The sequence below is a fragment of the Eucalyptus grandis genome, chromosome 4, assembly GCF_016545825.1.
Source record: "Eucalyptus grandis isolate ANBG69807.140 chromosome 4, ASM1654582v1, whole genome shotgun sequence".
NCBI classification, from domain to species: domain Eukaryota; kingdom Viridiplantae; phylum Streptophyta; class Magnoliopsida; order Myrtales; family Myrtaceae; genus Eucalyptus; species Eucalyptus grandis.
Window position 1 is genome coordinate 27,125,158 of NC_052615.1, and position 15,567 is coordinate 27,140,724.

General features: G+C 41.1%; 1 protein-coding gene and 1 pseudogene across 1 annotated transcript; both read left to right on the forward strand.

Annotated features, from left to right (window-relative positions):
• The first annotated feature begins 10,502 nt into the window (after positions 1–10,502).
• On the forward strand, positions 10,503–11,450 carry LOC120292594 (annotated as a pseudogene).
• A 2,194-nt stretch (positions 11,451–13,644) lies between these two features.
• Positions 13,645–15,371, forward strand: LOC104444529 (B3 domain-containing protein Os04g0386900). The gene is made up of 3 exons (XM_010058218.3): positions 13,645–13,729; positions 14,290–14,417; positions 14,868–15,371. The coding sequence occupies exons 2-3, from the start codon at positions 14,319–14,321 to the stop codon at positions 15,165–15,167; spliced, it is 399 nt and encodes a 132-aa protein (XP_010056520.2). The 5' UTR covers positions 13,645–13,729; positions 14,290–14,318; the 3' UTR covers positions 15,168–15,371.
• The last annotated feature ends 196 nt before the right edge of the window (positions 15,372–15,567 follow it).

The window sequence follows — 15,567 nt, forward strand, 5'->3', positions numbered from 1 at the left end:
ATTCTCAATTCTTGTTCAATACCAATATGAACAGCTTATGTCTCTATTTTATCCTCATTCGGCCACCTAAAACACAATTTACTGATCCTAGTAACTGCTTTTAGTGATTAAAGACACCAGGGTACAATTTTACACATTGGCTAAATTGGATATGCATTTCATAACATCGGCAATTAAATAGCATTGAGTAATTGAGACGTCAGAAAAGATTCCACAAATGAATGTTAAAAGCTATGCACACAATCCTATATCGAAAAACCCCCCATTATTAGGGGCGGATATACTTGGAAGTAAATTACGACACATCTCCACCAAGACATTGTACTTCAGTTGCTTCCATTGGCATGAATTCTCAAATTTCCACAGAACAAACATTTACAGTGATGCTTTTAGTCCAGTTCGCTTTTTCGAACAGAGAATTTTAATGGTGCACGTACCCTTGAGAGACAGCGAGATGGACATGAACCATAATAGCCATTCTTATAAGAGCTCAGGGATTTCCACATCAGTGAAGTAGAAAGAGTTTTATGGGAAAGGATGTAGGCCGTCTAAACGGCTTCCCAAGATCAACATAGCTAGAAAATCGAACATCCTGAAGGGGAAGACGAAGATTTGTGTACCTGATTTTGAATTCATCATTCTTGGAGCAGAAACCACAGCAATCCGAGCCTTTAATGCTAAAGATCTTCTCCTCTATGACCCTCGATTCCTGCCTCGATGAGACCACCACTCACAGATTACCTTATGTGAGTTGAGAGAGAATTTTGGAAGAGTGAGGGCTAGAGGAGGGATATTAGCGCTATTTATAGAGTTTTGGACGGGCCCACTCATCACGGGCCAGGCCCAACTCAACCCGCACAAGCCAGGCCCATATTCGACTGTTAAGAAACTTTATGCCTTACCTTATTAGACCAACGCCATAAAACGGTAATTACAATCTCGATGAATGTAGCCCATATAAAGAAAACTCTTACATTCTCCCACTTTGGCTATATTAATTGAGACTGTACTTTATGTGTGCACCTTTATGTTGGTCTAGTGGCAATTCTTAATAGTCAATCTTATCCCATAAAGTCTCCAACATCGAATCACGGTGATAACTGCATATATTCATACAGAACCTTCTATAGTCACGAATGCTTTCAACTTTATTGATATGAATTCAATATGGTTGTGTGGCAAACGGATAACACCTCATAAAGAGTTTCACCTTATGTGTTATCATCTTTGTCGGTCACTATTCTCTTACCTTTAAGTGTCACAGAAAACCAGATGTGGCACTAGAGAATATCTTTATGGTTCTAATGAACCCACATATGTCTTATCTTTATGGTTAACCTTTCTTTATGTGTAACTGAGACATACGTATAAGGCTAATAATTGGATGCCCCTAGCCTTTACTCAAGATTTACACAATACCTCGAGATTTTCCTTAGATATATGTACACAACTCAATAACAACTTATACAGAAGGAGTTGACATATATCGAAACGTTACAAAAAGTAACAAAATACAAAAGTATACTTCATTTGAGCAAACCAGAAATAGCTCCCACTAAATGACAGTATCCACTGATTCTCCTAAGCCCATGTTCATGATATGCCGCTCAAATACACAAAGGCGTAGGCCTTTAGTCAGTGGATCTGCGAACGTATCGTCCGTGGGAACATGCTCTACTATACTGTCACCATTCTGTACCATTTCCTTTATGGTCAAAAACTTGACTTCCATATGCTTAGACCCTTTGAGACTTCTGTTGTTATTGACAAACAACACAATAGAATTGTTATCACAATATAACTGTATAGGTCTATCCACAAAATCAAATACAGTCAATTCCTTAATGAGGTTCCGAAGCCAAATTGCTTGAGTGACAGCTGAAAAAACATGCTATAAACTCTGCTTGCATGGTAGAATAAGATATAGATTTCTGTTTCTCACTTTTCCATGATATTGCACCTCCTGCTAACATAAATATATATCATGTTGTCGACTTCCTATCATCCTCACAACCAGCAAAATCTGCATTTGAATATGCCAACAATCGCAAATCATTGACATATCTATACATCAGCATATAATCTCTTGTTCTTTTCAAGTATCTCAAGACCTTTTTGGTAGCAACCTAGTGATTGTGTCCTAGATTTGACTGATATCTGCCTAAAAGCACTGTTACAAAAGCGATGTCTGGTCTGGTGCAAACTTGAGCATACATGATACTTCCAAGTGATTTAGCATAAGGCACATCCTTCATTTGATTTTTCTCAAAATCTGATTGAGGACATTGTGAGAGACTCAACTTGACACCTTTAACGACAGGAACAGTACCAGGTTTGCAATCTTGCATGTTGAATCTCTCCAAAATACGATCAACATATGCCTTTTGAGATAAACCTAACATACGATGACAACAATCCTTATGGATTTCAATTCCAAGAATGAAGGACGCCTCACCTAGGTCTTTCATGTCAAAATTCTTTGACAACATCTGTTTTGTTTCACGCAGCAATCCAACATCGCTACTTGTAAGCAAAATATCATCCACATAAAGTATAAGAAAAATAAATTACCTCCCACTGACATTGCAATATATGCATTGATCTACTTTGTTCTCAACAAAACCAAAAGAAGTAATAACATTGTGAAACTTCATGTACTATTGTCTAGAAGCTTGTTTGAGACCATAAATAGCCTTCTTCAATTTACATACAAACTTACTTGAATCATTTGCTACAAAACCTTCAGGTTGCACCATATAAACCTCCTCATCAAGGTCTCCATTTAGAAAAAGCAGTTTTAACGTCCATCTGGTGTAGTTCCATGTTAAAATGAGCTACTAACGCCATGATCACTCTAAAGGAGTCTTTAGAAGAAACTGGAGAAAAAGTTGCTTCATAGTCTATCCCTTCTCTTTGAGTGAAGCCCTTGGCCACAAGTCTAGCTTTAAATTTCTCAATCTTTCCTTTTGAATATCTTTCAGTCTTATAAATCCACTTGCAACCTATAGGCTTACAACCTTCCGGTAATTCGATAAGCTCCCAAACGCCATTATATTTCATAGACTGCATCTCATCTCTCATTGCATCCAACCATAAACTTGATTGAGGATAGGAAACGGCGTCTATATAAGTCACAGGATCTATAATGCAGCCTATATCGTAATCATGTTCTCCTAAATAGACTATATAGTCCGGTGATATAGTTGAACGCCTTTCCCTAGTAGACCTTCTAAGTGGAACCACTGTAACTTCATTTTGAGTCTGAGGAACTTGAAGAACTTCATCTGTGACCATTTCATCAATAGGATCCTCAATATTAACAGGTTCAGTTTGTGGCACAATAGGCTCCATAATCGTCTACATGGGTAAGGAGAAAGACATAGCCGGTCTCATCATGTTGTCATGTTCACTAATTTGTGAGCAATCATGCTTTTCGGCTACATCAAATTCCAGAAAATTGGCCGTTTGTGATTCTACAATCCTTGTTCCTCCACTTAGATTATAAAACCGATATCCCTTTGAATATTCTGAGTAAGATACAAAGTACCATCGAGTGGTTTTTGCCTCCAACTTACCTAATGTTGGATTATTCAATCTTACTTCTGCAGGACATCCCCAGACCTTGAAATGGTTCAAACTTGGTTTGCGTCCAATCCATAACTCAAAAGGAGTCGATGTAACAGCTTTAGTAGGAACACGATTCAATATATAAAGGGCTGTTTTTAAAGCCTCACCCCACAAAAAGTCAAGCAAATTAGTCCTACTCATCATATACCTTACCATATCCATGAGAGTACGATTGCACCTTTCAGCCACACCATTTTGTTCAGGACTTCCAAGCATTGTGAACTGAGCCACTATCCCAGAATCCTCTAAGTATTTAGCAAATGGTCATTTAATTTGTCCAACATTGCCATGTATTCCATAATATTCTCCACCTTGATCAGATCTAACCACTTTTATTACCTTTCCTAATTGTTTCTCAACTTCAGTTCGATAGATCTTGAATTTGTCAAGAGATTCAGACTTTTCCTTAATCAAGAATAGGTAACCATACCGAGAATAATCATCGATAAACGTGATGAAATAAAATTTTCTATCCAAAGTTGCAGTATAGGGTCCACTGATATCGGTGTGAATGACTTCCAGTAAGTCATAACTTCGAACTGCGGTTTTCTTCTTTATCTTAGCCATCTTTCCTCTACAACAGTCTATGCAAGTTTCTAGGTCACCTTTAAGAGTAGGTAGGATGTGTGTCTTAATTAGCCTTTCTACTTTTTCTTTGGATATATGACCTAGTCGTTTATGCCATAACACATAAAAATGTTCCTTAGGTAGAGGTCTTTTGGGAACAGCACTTTCAACTCTATTAGCGACGTATATATCATTGGGAGATAAACACAATTCATACAATCCATTAACATGTTGCAACATCCAACTTTATTTGAACTAAAGAACATAGATACTGCATTGTTCTTTATTTCAAAAGAGTAACCACACATGTCCAAACATGATACGGAGACTAAGTTCTGTCTAAAGGAAGGTACATAGAAAGTGTTTCTTAATATTATATTAAAACCAGTATCTAAAATCAAAATGACATCTCCCACGAACTCAACGTTGATCTTGTCGTTATTTCCCACAATGAGCTTTGATTCATCCTGATTTGGCGTCCTTATGTTTATGAATCCATGTATGGTAAATGCAACATGATTAGTCGCACCACTGTCTAGCCACCAAGAACTGGATGAGGCTTCAAATAGGTTGGATTCACAGACAAATGCCAAAGAATCATTACCTTTATGCTCATTTTTAGATAACCAAGCTTTATAGCTATCACAGTATTTCTTTATGTGTCCCCTCTTCCTACAAAAATAGCAAAGGACACCCTCCCTCTTAAAAGGTGCCTTTCTAGGAGCCATAGTGGTGGAGGGGCCAGCTGCTTCAGGATTTCCCTTCTTATGAGATATATAGTTAGAAGTCCCTATGGCTTTAGGATTTCCTCTATGATGTGCAATCCATTTACCCTTCCTGCTGGCAGAATTAGAGGCATACAAGGCAAGATGCCCCCTCTCTTTCTTCAGTTTCTCTTCCTCTGCCACCACTCTAACTATAAGGTCATTGATTGACCAAGTCTCATTTTGCGAACTATAGTTCGTCTTGATAATTCCAAAGTCATGAGGAAGAGTATTTAATGCTTGATGCACAATGCAAGCTTCAGGGATATCAACTTGAAGAATTCGGAGTTTTTTCTAAAGATCTACCATTCTAAGCACATAATCTCTAACTCCAGTCGAACCATCATACTTTATATTAAAGAGCGATTGCATAAGTGTACCTATCTAAGCATTGGAAGAGACACGATACCTGGCCTCCAAAGCTTTCATCATTTCCTTAACAGTACAGTTAATTGGCAAGCCACTCATTAAATGTTCCTGAATTGACCGTTTCATAATGAGCAAGCAAATTCTATTACTATTTTCCCATGCAGCAAAACGTACTTTCTGGACTTTTGTACTGGCATCAGTAAGGTCTACCGGCCTATCCTCAGTAAGAGCAATATGAACATCTATCAACTCCATCCCAAACAGAAAATCATCTTTCCACTTCTTGAAGTTTGATCCAGTAAGAACCTCAATCGCAATGGAATTGCCATTTACAGAGAAGGTGACTGATTACAAGCAATACATATAATTAACATCATGTGAGTGTTAAACACATATCTCAAGAGCTACATACATCATCATATAAGTACCTTTGTGCAGAATACATGACATACAATTATATATTCTTCACATGATAGCGGTCCATGAAAATATATTCTAACATTTCGCGAATTCACCACCTTTGGGTGTATGAACCACTAGGGCTAGTCACTTTTCAATCATATATTGTACATGTATCCCTCCATAAACTAACACACAATTATCTCATTTGGGAGTATAAACATGCATCAGAATAGGAGACATCTCTTTACAATATGCGAATGATGTTTCTCAAAACCAATCAAGTGTGTCACTTTGGCGGTCACAACCCAACTGAATTATCGAAATTCTCTCATATCAAGGATATAACTTTATAACTCACATTTACCTTTCACATGTGATTTTAGACTTGATGACAGAGATTATTTGTCACTAAAAATCACAAGCCATGCTAATTGCATTGCTCCATCCACTAATACATGCTTTTAATAAATCAACACTACACATATTCCTCAAATGATGATATAATCATAGGCATGCATTTGTATTTCCAAAACCATAGAGCAATACATGAAAATACGCCAAAATTACCCCCAAAATCACGTACCTTAGGGTTTCACATGCATTTTCATATCCATAAATGCATCAAAAAATCCAAATAAGCACACCACAAGATAGGAAATTTACATACGAGCACGCCGACATCAACCACGCGCCTAACATACCTCAAACGCACCCTCACGCGCCGCTAGAGTGTGCGGCGCGGGAGTAGCACGCGCTGGCGTACCGAACCGATCCGAAAGCCGCTTATTGGTCCGACCGGTCAACGGTCAAACGGTTGGACCGATCAACCGATTCGACCGGTCAATGATCGAACCGGTCAGCACAGTCACGGGTCGGGTCAACCCGGTCAGCAGGTCGGGTCAACCCGGTCAACCCGGGTCGGGTCGACCTAGTCAACAACCGATCGGGTCTGAGGTGACGTCATCGATGACGTCACATGCCACGTGGCGGTTGCACGTAAGGCAGCGTATGTGACGTCACTATGACATCATCGCCGACACGTGTCGGCGGAGGCGGAACTGTTGAGGTGGTCCACGCACGCGAAGCCATGTGTCAGTCCACGCGTCGGCGCGCATGCGAGAGCTTGAGCCATGCGTCGTCGTGCCTACGCACGCGCGAGGCGGTGCGACGGCGCGTGGGACCAACTCCGAGCTCTGTCTCGGCGCGTGGAGGCGCGTGCAGCCGCTTCCGGCGTCGTCTAGAGGCGTTTTACCCACCAAAATGCTCGTATTGAGGAGGAGAAGCCATATATGCAATAAAATTTCACTTTTATCGGATCAAAAATCATGAAAAATGAGCAAAACATTCCGAGTTTAAGTCAAGTCCGAAATGGGTATGAACATGAAATTCGGCCACTGTCAGAGACATGCTACCTATGAAAACTCTCAGCTCAGCAAGATTAATCCGATTATATGGTCAAAATTAAGTTTCATGCGAATAAATTCTTCAAAACAGCTCCCTATGTTTGAGTTCTAGTTTATGCAGGCTCTAATACCAAATGTAGGCCGTCTAAACGGCTTCCCAAGATCAACATAGCTAGAAAATCGAACATCCTGAAGGGGAAGACGAAGATTTGTGTACCTGATTTTGACTTCATCGTTCTTGGAGCAGAACCATAGCAATTTGAGCCTTTAATGCTAAAGATCTTCTCCTCTATGACCCTCGGTTCTTGGCTCGATGAGACCGTCACTCACAGATTACCTTATGTGAGTTGAGAGAGAATTTTGGAAGAGTGAGGGCTAGAGGAGGGACCTTTGCGCTATTTATAGAGTTTTAGACGGGCCCTCTCATCACGGGCCAGGCCCAACTCGACCCACACAAGCCAGGCCCATATTCGACTGTTAAGAAACTTTATGCCTTACCTTATTAGACCAACACCGTAAAACGGTAATTACAATCTTGATTAATGTAGCCCATATAAAGAAAACTCTTACAAAGGATAGTCAATTACCCTCAAAAGAATGTCCTCATAAGTCACATTCGCATAGATAAGGTGCACCTTCATCTTGTCTTTTGGGTTTTCTAGTATTGCCCAAGCAACCTGTAATGAGGAACAGAGTGAAATGAAACCTCATAAGAAGGTAATATTTGATACCTGAGGAAGATTATATGTCAATGCCGCAAAACTACTGATGCAATTCACATTGTGACCAAGAGAATTGACCTGGAACATTGGAGTAATGCCAAAGCCTCCCGCAATCATCCCGAAAGCTCTAACTTGGCCAGATTGGTACCTGAAACGTCCCTGATTGAGGGGTGCGTATGATAAAATTTCGTTTCTCGATTTCTCTGTTTCTTTGTTCCCGGAATAGGTTTAGAACAGAAATTCGTTTACTAACGCAATTTAATTTCTCTATTTCTGAAACGGATTTCTATTCCAAAAATAGAGAAATTAAATAAATCAGAAGCTGAAATTTTTAGCTTCTCAGTTTCTGAAATAGAAACAGAAATTATTTATGTGGTCCCATTGCTTCTTTTGATGTAGAGCAGGGTATATTATATTCATGGAGTACCAACGCATTCAACATCATAAATCTCTTGAAAGTTTATTGAAATGGATTTCTTAAATCAATCACGTGTGGGTTTCATGGCCTTATTTGAAATTTTGGCTACTTGACATGTGGGATACTCTCTTCAAATTCGTCTGATTTTAGGGTCAAGATTAACTAGCATGAAAAGAGTAGGTGATTTTTCTTTACACATTTACCATCTCTATGTTATTGAGGGGAGCAGAAAGTGCCTCAATACATGCATGTTTGTATTTTTGTTAGATGAAAAGGAATGGACAGAGGAAAATACGTGAACATGTTAAATACTAACACGTTCCATGCTTCTTTAGTAGGAAATAATTCGAAATGAGCTTTTCTTCTGTTGGACTAGCATGACGAAATCATGCCAAGTATGGGGAACTATAATGGATGCTTAGATACTTGAAGGAGCAAAAGAGGCTGTAATATCCACCTTATAAAAAATGGTTTCCCTCTTCTTTTGCAGTCCTCTATATGACGAAATCATTTCACTGTGTCTTGACCTTGGAGAATTGGATGCTGCAGTAGCCATTGTTGCAGACATGGAGACCGCTGGAATCACGGTGCCTGATCAGACCCTGGACAGGGTCATTTCTGCACGGCAAGGCATTGATAGTGTCACCAATGATGTGCCTGAATAGATCCTTGCATTCAAGGGTTATCAGAGTCTGTATCAGGGTATCAACGAGTACTCCAGATACCTGAATGTGGGGCTTGAGATTATCAACAAAGCTGATTGCAAGGACGAAGCCGATTTTTGTCACAATGAAGATGATTACGAGTTAGATCCCAAGTATGTTTACATTCGAGGACTTTGCCAGAAAGAAAGGGAACTTGACATACCGATGAGACGCATCAGAGATGAAATCTGAATTGTACATACCTTAGTCTTATAGTTGAATGGGGCCGTTTTGTTAGTAGATTTATACGTTTATTATTTATTGGATCTAGAGTCGTCTCTTGTACGCCCTGGAAAACAAGCGAGATTCTCGCATTTTCTGTGTACATCTTAAATATGTCATCGAGGGGAGCTTTTCCAATAGTAGATGAAAATGCAAGAGGCCTCTCATGCTTGTTTGTCATTGTAGAGATGGTTTTTCAGACGACTCAACTCGCAAATTTATTCTGTTATACCGCTTGAAGCGCCCCTCGGTGCGGTTGTGCCTTGTTTTGATTGGAACTCTGAGAGTGCTAGTATGAACAAAATAAAGGAGTTAGGGAAGAGAATAAAAACACAAGAATTATAGTGGTTCGGCTTAATCCAAGCCTACGTCCACTCTCTCACGATAACAGCCTTCTTGGCTGGATTCCACTATGCAATCAACAAGAGATTACAACTCCGAGTGCAAACACTTAGTAGTAGATCACACTATCTCACTAAGTCACTCTCTTGGTATTTCTCTCACGATTACAAACGTTTAAGCTCTCAAGAGACAAGTATATGATCTAAAGTCGCTTAGACTTTGGAATTATAAATTCTACGCTCCGTCTCTTACTTGCTCATCGGTCCATGATCTCCTTAAATACTCCTCCACTTCCAAACTACCGTTGGACAGCATCCCGGAGAATCGTCTTCCAATATACCCATTGGACAGCTCGTATCTTAGAAGATTTGGTAGCCGTTGAGTGACAAAGGTAAAATCCCAAATTGATTCCGATCGCCCATACAAACGAAATCTTGGTTTCCATAAGTAAAGCTTCTTCGTATAGAAAGATCTTGTCTTCAATCAAATCAATCTTGATGTGGAATCCAAACCGGATCACTCTCTCTCTCTCTCTTCCTCTTTCTCTCTCTTCCTTCCTCGTATCTTGTCGAGGTTTCGAAGATGCTGAGCATGAATCTCTCTCCCTCCTCCCGTCGCTGTCTCCACATCCAGCCGCCGCGGGCAATCGCCCCATAAATGCCTCCACGCTCTCTGGGCAGAAGCCGACAGACGCCCGCTCCCGTCTTCGCTTCTCGGCGGCGGACGAGATGTGGCGGAGCTCCGGCTCTTGGAACTGCCGAGCTCAGATTTGCGCTTACCTACTTGGGTTCTCTGCGCGACCTGTTCTCAGATCCAGATCCGAGCCCAAAAGCCCCGCCTTCGATCGATTCGTCTCGCTCCGCAATGGGTTGCCGTCCTGACTTTCGTCCCCAAGGCGGGCCGGAAGCCAGCCGGAGGGCGAGGCGAAGCCGGGCCGCGCCGGAGCCGAGGCGGAAGCGGCGATGTCAACCGAACAAGACCTCCAGCTCGGCGTCATCTTCGGGCTCTGGTACTTCCAGAACATCGTCTTCAATATCTACAACAAGAAGGCCCTGAACGTGTTCCCCTACCCTTGGTTCCTCGCCTCCCTTCCAGCTCTTCGTCGGCTCCGTCTGGATGTTCGTCCTCTGGTCCCTGAAATTGCAGCCTCGCCCGAAAATCTCCAAGCCCCTTCATCGTCGCGTTGCTCGGGCCTGCCCCTGTTCCACACCATCGGGCACATTTCGGCTTGCGTGTCGTTCTCGAAGGTCGCCGTGTCGTTCTACGCACGTCATCAAGTCGGCCGAGCCCGTCTTCTCGGTCATATTCTCTTCGTTCCTCGGCGATTCGTACCCCTCTGGCCGTGTGGCTTTCGATCCTTCCGATCGTGTTCGGTTGTTCGCTTGCTGCAGTCACTGAAGTTTCCCTTCAATTTCGGAGGCTTGTCGGGTGCCATGATCAGCAATGTCGGGTTTGTGCTGAGAAACATTTACTCAAGAAAGAGCTTGCAGAACTTCAAAGAAGTTAATGGGTTTGAACTTGTATGGATGGATTAGTATCATTTCGCTGTTCTATCTGTTTCCGGTTGCGGTTTCGTCGAAGTCTCAATGGGTGCAAGGTTACCACAAGGCCATCGCAACTGTTGAAAATCATCCACATTTTACTTTTGGGTGTTGCTGGGTGTGTTCTTACCATCTTTACAACCAATCCTCTTACCAAGCCCTCGACGATATCAGCCCCGCTGACTTTCTCGGTTGGAAATACAATGAAGAGAGTGGTGGTGATTATATCGACTGTTTGGTATTCAGGAACCCGGTTCGGCTCCTTGAATGCACTCGGATCTGCCCTCGCTATATTTGGGACTTTCCTGTATTCTCCAGGCAACATCTGCTAAGAAAGCTAAGAATCAAGAAGGTGAAAAGAAGAGCTAGGGTTTTGAAGCAGTCAGTCTCTGCCTGTAGCTTTCAGTCTTTGGCCTTTGATTGTATTTGCAGTCATCTTTAATTTTTGCTTTGCAGGTCAATGATAGTCAAATAAAACTCTGATACTTTGTCCATGAGATGTGTTTTGTCCCAAAGTTGGTCGATGGGCGCCTGTTTGAATTAGTTGAAGAATCTGCTGATTGTATGGATTCTTGGATTGTAATGTTGCCTTTGTCAGGCAATCGGAATAGCATCTTGTGAAGTGATTCATTCATGCAATGACAATGTTGGATTGATCTTTGATTGGAAGTACATTTGATATGGTGTCTGACTGCTTCTTGACAGAATGTCACAAGTATTTTTCTCCTTGTCTTGGTTGAATTCAAATTGCCAAGGAACACAAGTACTACTAGGAGATTTGACTTCTAAAGCAAGAATTTTGACCAATGAAGATCTGTATACTACTTCAGGCGGTGAGGCCTGCATCCACACGAAGCTAGCTACTCATAGTGATACTACTTGATTTTGATGATAATCTCAATATCAGTCGGTGAGAAATCAAAAATCTGTATATCTCTGCTCAAACCGGGGCTGCACAAGATATGCAGCTTGGCTTCTCTTTTACAATTTCAAGGCAGAGCTGGATACCTTGTGCCTCTATGCATTTCATGTTAATTTGGTGCAGATAAAGATATGCAGCTGGGCTTCTCTTTTACAATTTCATGCCAGATCCGGATACATTGTGCCTGTACACATTTCATGGTGATTTGGTGCATATAAAGAACTCATTGCTCGAGCGTTGTTTATGTCATAAGCCGATTGGTTTGTCACGTCTGAAATGGACGGATGCCCTATCGAAGGTGCCATAATGAGTATGCAAAGTAGAACTTTTGCTTATGGCAGGCAGTTCAAGCCTAATTTTCTGTTGCCTCTACATAGTTGGATGTACCTTGTCTAATTGTCTATACTCTCTATCCACTGAGAAGAGTGGATGACCTGAGTTTCAACGGTCGACTAAGATCTGCTCAAGTTGCAAACTCTTGCCTTTTTTTTTTTTTTTCTTTTGGTCTATCATCAGTAAAAATGTTTGAAGCTGATGAGCTTTAGGACATAGGCGCCGGGTCAAGTTATAAATAAATGTATGAGGATACAAATTTCGTATGAGTCCACACACATAGGAATTCGAGAAATTATAAATAAATGTATGAGGACACATGAATTTCATGAGGTCCACATACCGGATGACATGCACTAGATCTAAGTAGTTCGGATGAGGTCAACAATTTTCGTGATTGGGGTGTGGAATGGAGAACGATGTTTCTCCCATCTGACCATATTATATTGTACTCTCAAGGATAGTTTACAATTAATTAAAAATATGAAATTTAAAATTTCCTATTAGGATAAAAAGAAAGGCTAAAAGTTAAAGGTGAAAAAAAGTAAATAATGTCTGATATTCCCATTATTTTTTGAGGATGTGTTTGTATGAGTAAATTATTTTCCACTATTTAATTTTTTGACCTTTCGTGTGTTTGGTTTGTTGAAAATAATCAATTAACTGGAAATCATTTATGGTCGAAGAGAATATGTATACTATTCAAATAATGAATTCCTCGGCCTAAAAGAGGACGACATTTTCTGAGAAATGGATTTCGCCAGAAAATATTTTCTTTTATCACGAAATTTTCTCATTAACAAACACTTTCTAGCAATTTCATTTAATTTTTTTAATTTTTTTTTTGTCATATTTAACCTTCCAACCCCAAAAAAGGGTAATAAAAAATTCAAGTGAAAAATTTTAAAGATTTCCGAAACTTTTTAGGAGAGAAGAAAGGAAAAATTTTCCCAAATCTTCGAAAGTCTTTTGAGAAAAAAAAAGAAAAGGCATAAAATCTTCCGTACATATAAAAAAATAATCTTAAATAATTTATAGCTCGTGAATGAATAAAAAATATTTAGTGCTATTTTCACCGGGAAGTTGACGTATAATCATTAATTGACTCGAAGCCTAATTACAGAAGAACAAAAAAATATTACACCGTTGATTTAGTTCAACGCAATCGTAGCCATTGAACGGGGGGCTCCGTAAAACAGCAACACGCGTCCTCTCTGCACGTACCGTCCTCGACGCTTCGCTCGCCGCGCTCCGCTCGGCGGTGCTCCTCCTCCGACTCCGACGGCGACCCGCCGCGAATTCCAAAGAAGCCAGAAGCCGAAGACGTGAAGCCCCCTAGCCCCGCGATCCTCTTCTCCGTCGACGGCGCGAACCCCTGTGCTCGACCCGGCAGGTATTCCGCATTTCTGTGTACTTCTTCGAGCCGAGAATGTCGACGCGAGACCCTCTGCCCTGGCCTGGTTTTAGAATGCTCGACACGAAAGCTTAGAAGGGTAGGCGAAGGGACGCCAAATCAATGTTGGGTCCATTGAAATTCGTGGACAGGGGACGTGGGGGAGGGAGACTTCGGACGCTCCCATTTGGGTTGCAAAACCAGAGCACGGCGCGTGAGAGATGAAAGGGGACTGAGGCGGACCTGGTTTGGCTCTGGTATGGTAGTAAAGTCCAACCCCAGTTTAAACTAGAGTGACTGGCAAGCATAGTGTTGGTGGCATGGCTAGGTGGACTGTTCTCAGTTTCCTGACTCACAGTGTTGGGGTTTACAATGGCCGAAGGACGAAACGTTTTGAGCAATTGCATTGTGTTGAGCTCTCTCGACTCGATTTGATTTACGCTTTCCCTGATGGGTTCTTGTGCTCCGTTCCTCTTCTGTTCCTGCTCGTAGTTTCTGCGCTTGTGAAAAGCTTATGGTGCTCTGTGGTGGAAGAATTTCTTAGCAGCTTCATCTTGCAGGTGTGCTTTCGCTTCCCTTGCGAGGCAATATGAGTGGAAGGCAAGAAGATGACTACTGGCCGCTCTCGGGGAAACCGTTCTTCGATGTTATTCTTACAAAGTCACACGTTCAACCCCGTTATAATCTGGTAACTAGCGCGGTCTCATTAATGGCTCCGCGACGATAGTGGGTTGATGATAAGGCTGCTTTTTCAAATGGGAATTTCTCGAGGTTGTGATGTTACGAAATCCTTACGAGATGCATTGGGAATCTTCAAGCCATGATATCTCTTTGTCTTAGCCCTTTCTTGTGATTGGTATTAGTAATAGTAGCCACCAGTTATTGTCGTTGCTTCGTCTGGCATTTCATCCATCATGTAATTTCGTAGTCATTTCTCTGCTGTAAAAAAAATTTGTTTTGCTAGAAAACTTGTACTCCACTTTCTGTTTCTCTAATGGTCCTTGAGTTATTGGTAAGAGCTCAATTTAAAAGGGAGGTTCTCTTGCTTGAAGATTCTTCAGTATGAACTAGCAGCTAGATCACTAAGCTATTGACTTAATCCTTTGGCTGGTCTGTGTGGTTTTCCTTTGGTATGCAGTTCATTCCTTCCAGAATGCATTCGCTGCTGCCGTCACAGGACACGCAAACGGTTCTAGCTTATAAGGACAAGACATGGAATGTTATGCTGTATACGAAAACAAAAAGGTTCGATTACAGTTGGAAACAATTTGTAGATGACAATCATCTTAAGGCTGGGGATGCATGTGTGTTTGAACTCATGGAGTGTTTAAGTACAAAAGTGACCTTTAAGGTTCAAATTCTCAGAAGTGACTTCCCAGCTGAATTGCTGGGCAAGATCAGTGGTGAGACGGCAGGTGCTCCCATCGTCATTGAGTAGGAAAGCCCTTATGTCAGCTAGATGTATCTTTTACTGCCTCATGTACCACATTACTATCCTTATAATGCCCCTCCTGGCTTTTTAGCTGCTAGATATCTTGTCTCAGTTGTTATTGTAACAGAACTTTTTTAAGGAGAATCGCTCATGTAGTATTACTGAGCCTGTTAGACATTGTAAATAAATTTGTCCTGTTCTTCTACTCAACCTAATTAAACTGTCTTCTTCTTATCTTCGTATTGATTGATTGAGCATTAACAGTCTCAATGAGGAATGCCAGCCATGAATCTTGTTCTGCTGATAACTTTCTTGACTTGAAAAGATATATCTGGGTGTTTTTTGTGTTGATTTTGCAACTCGATAGGAGGGATATGATCAATTCAATATGATTTGTTATCATTTG

What these genes read in the sequence shown, in the direction of transcription:
- LOC104444529 (XM_010058218.3), top strand. Translation starts at nt 14,319, where the DNA reads ATGAGTGGAAGGCAAGAAGATGACTACTGGCCGCTCTCGGGGAAACCG. An exon ending in TTCAACCCCGTTATAATCTG is followed by an intron (nt 14,418 to 14,867) that starts GTAACTAGCGCG and finishes TTTGGTATGCAG; the next exon opens with TTCATTCCTTCCAGAATGCA.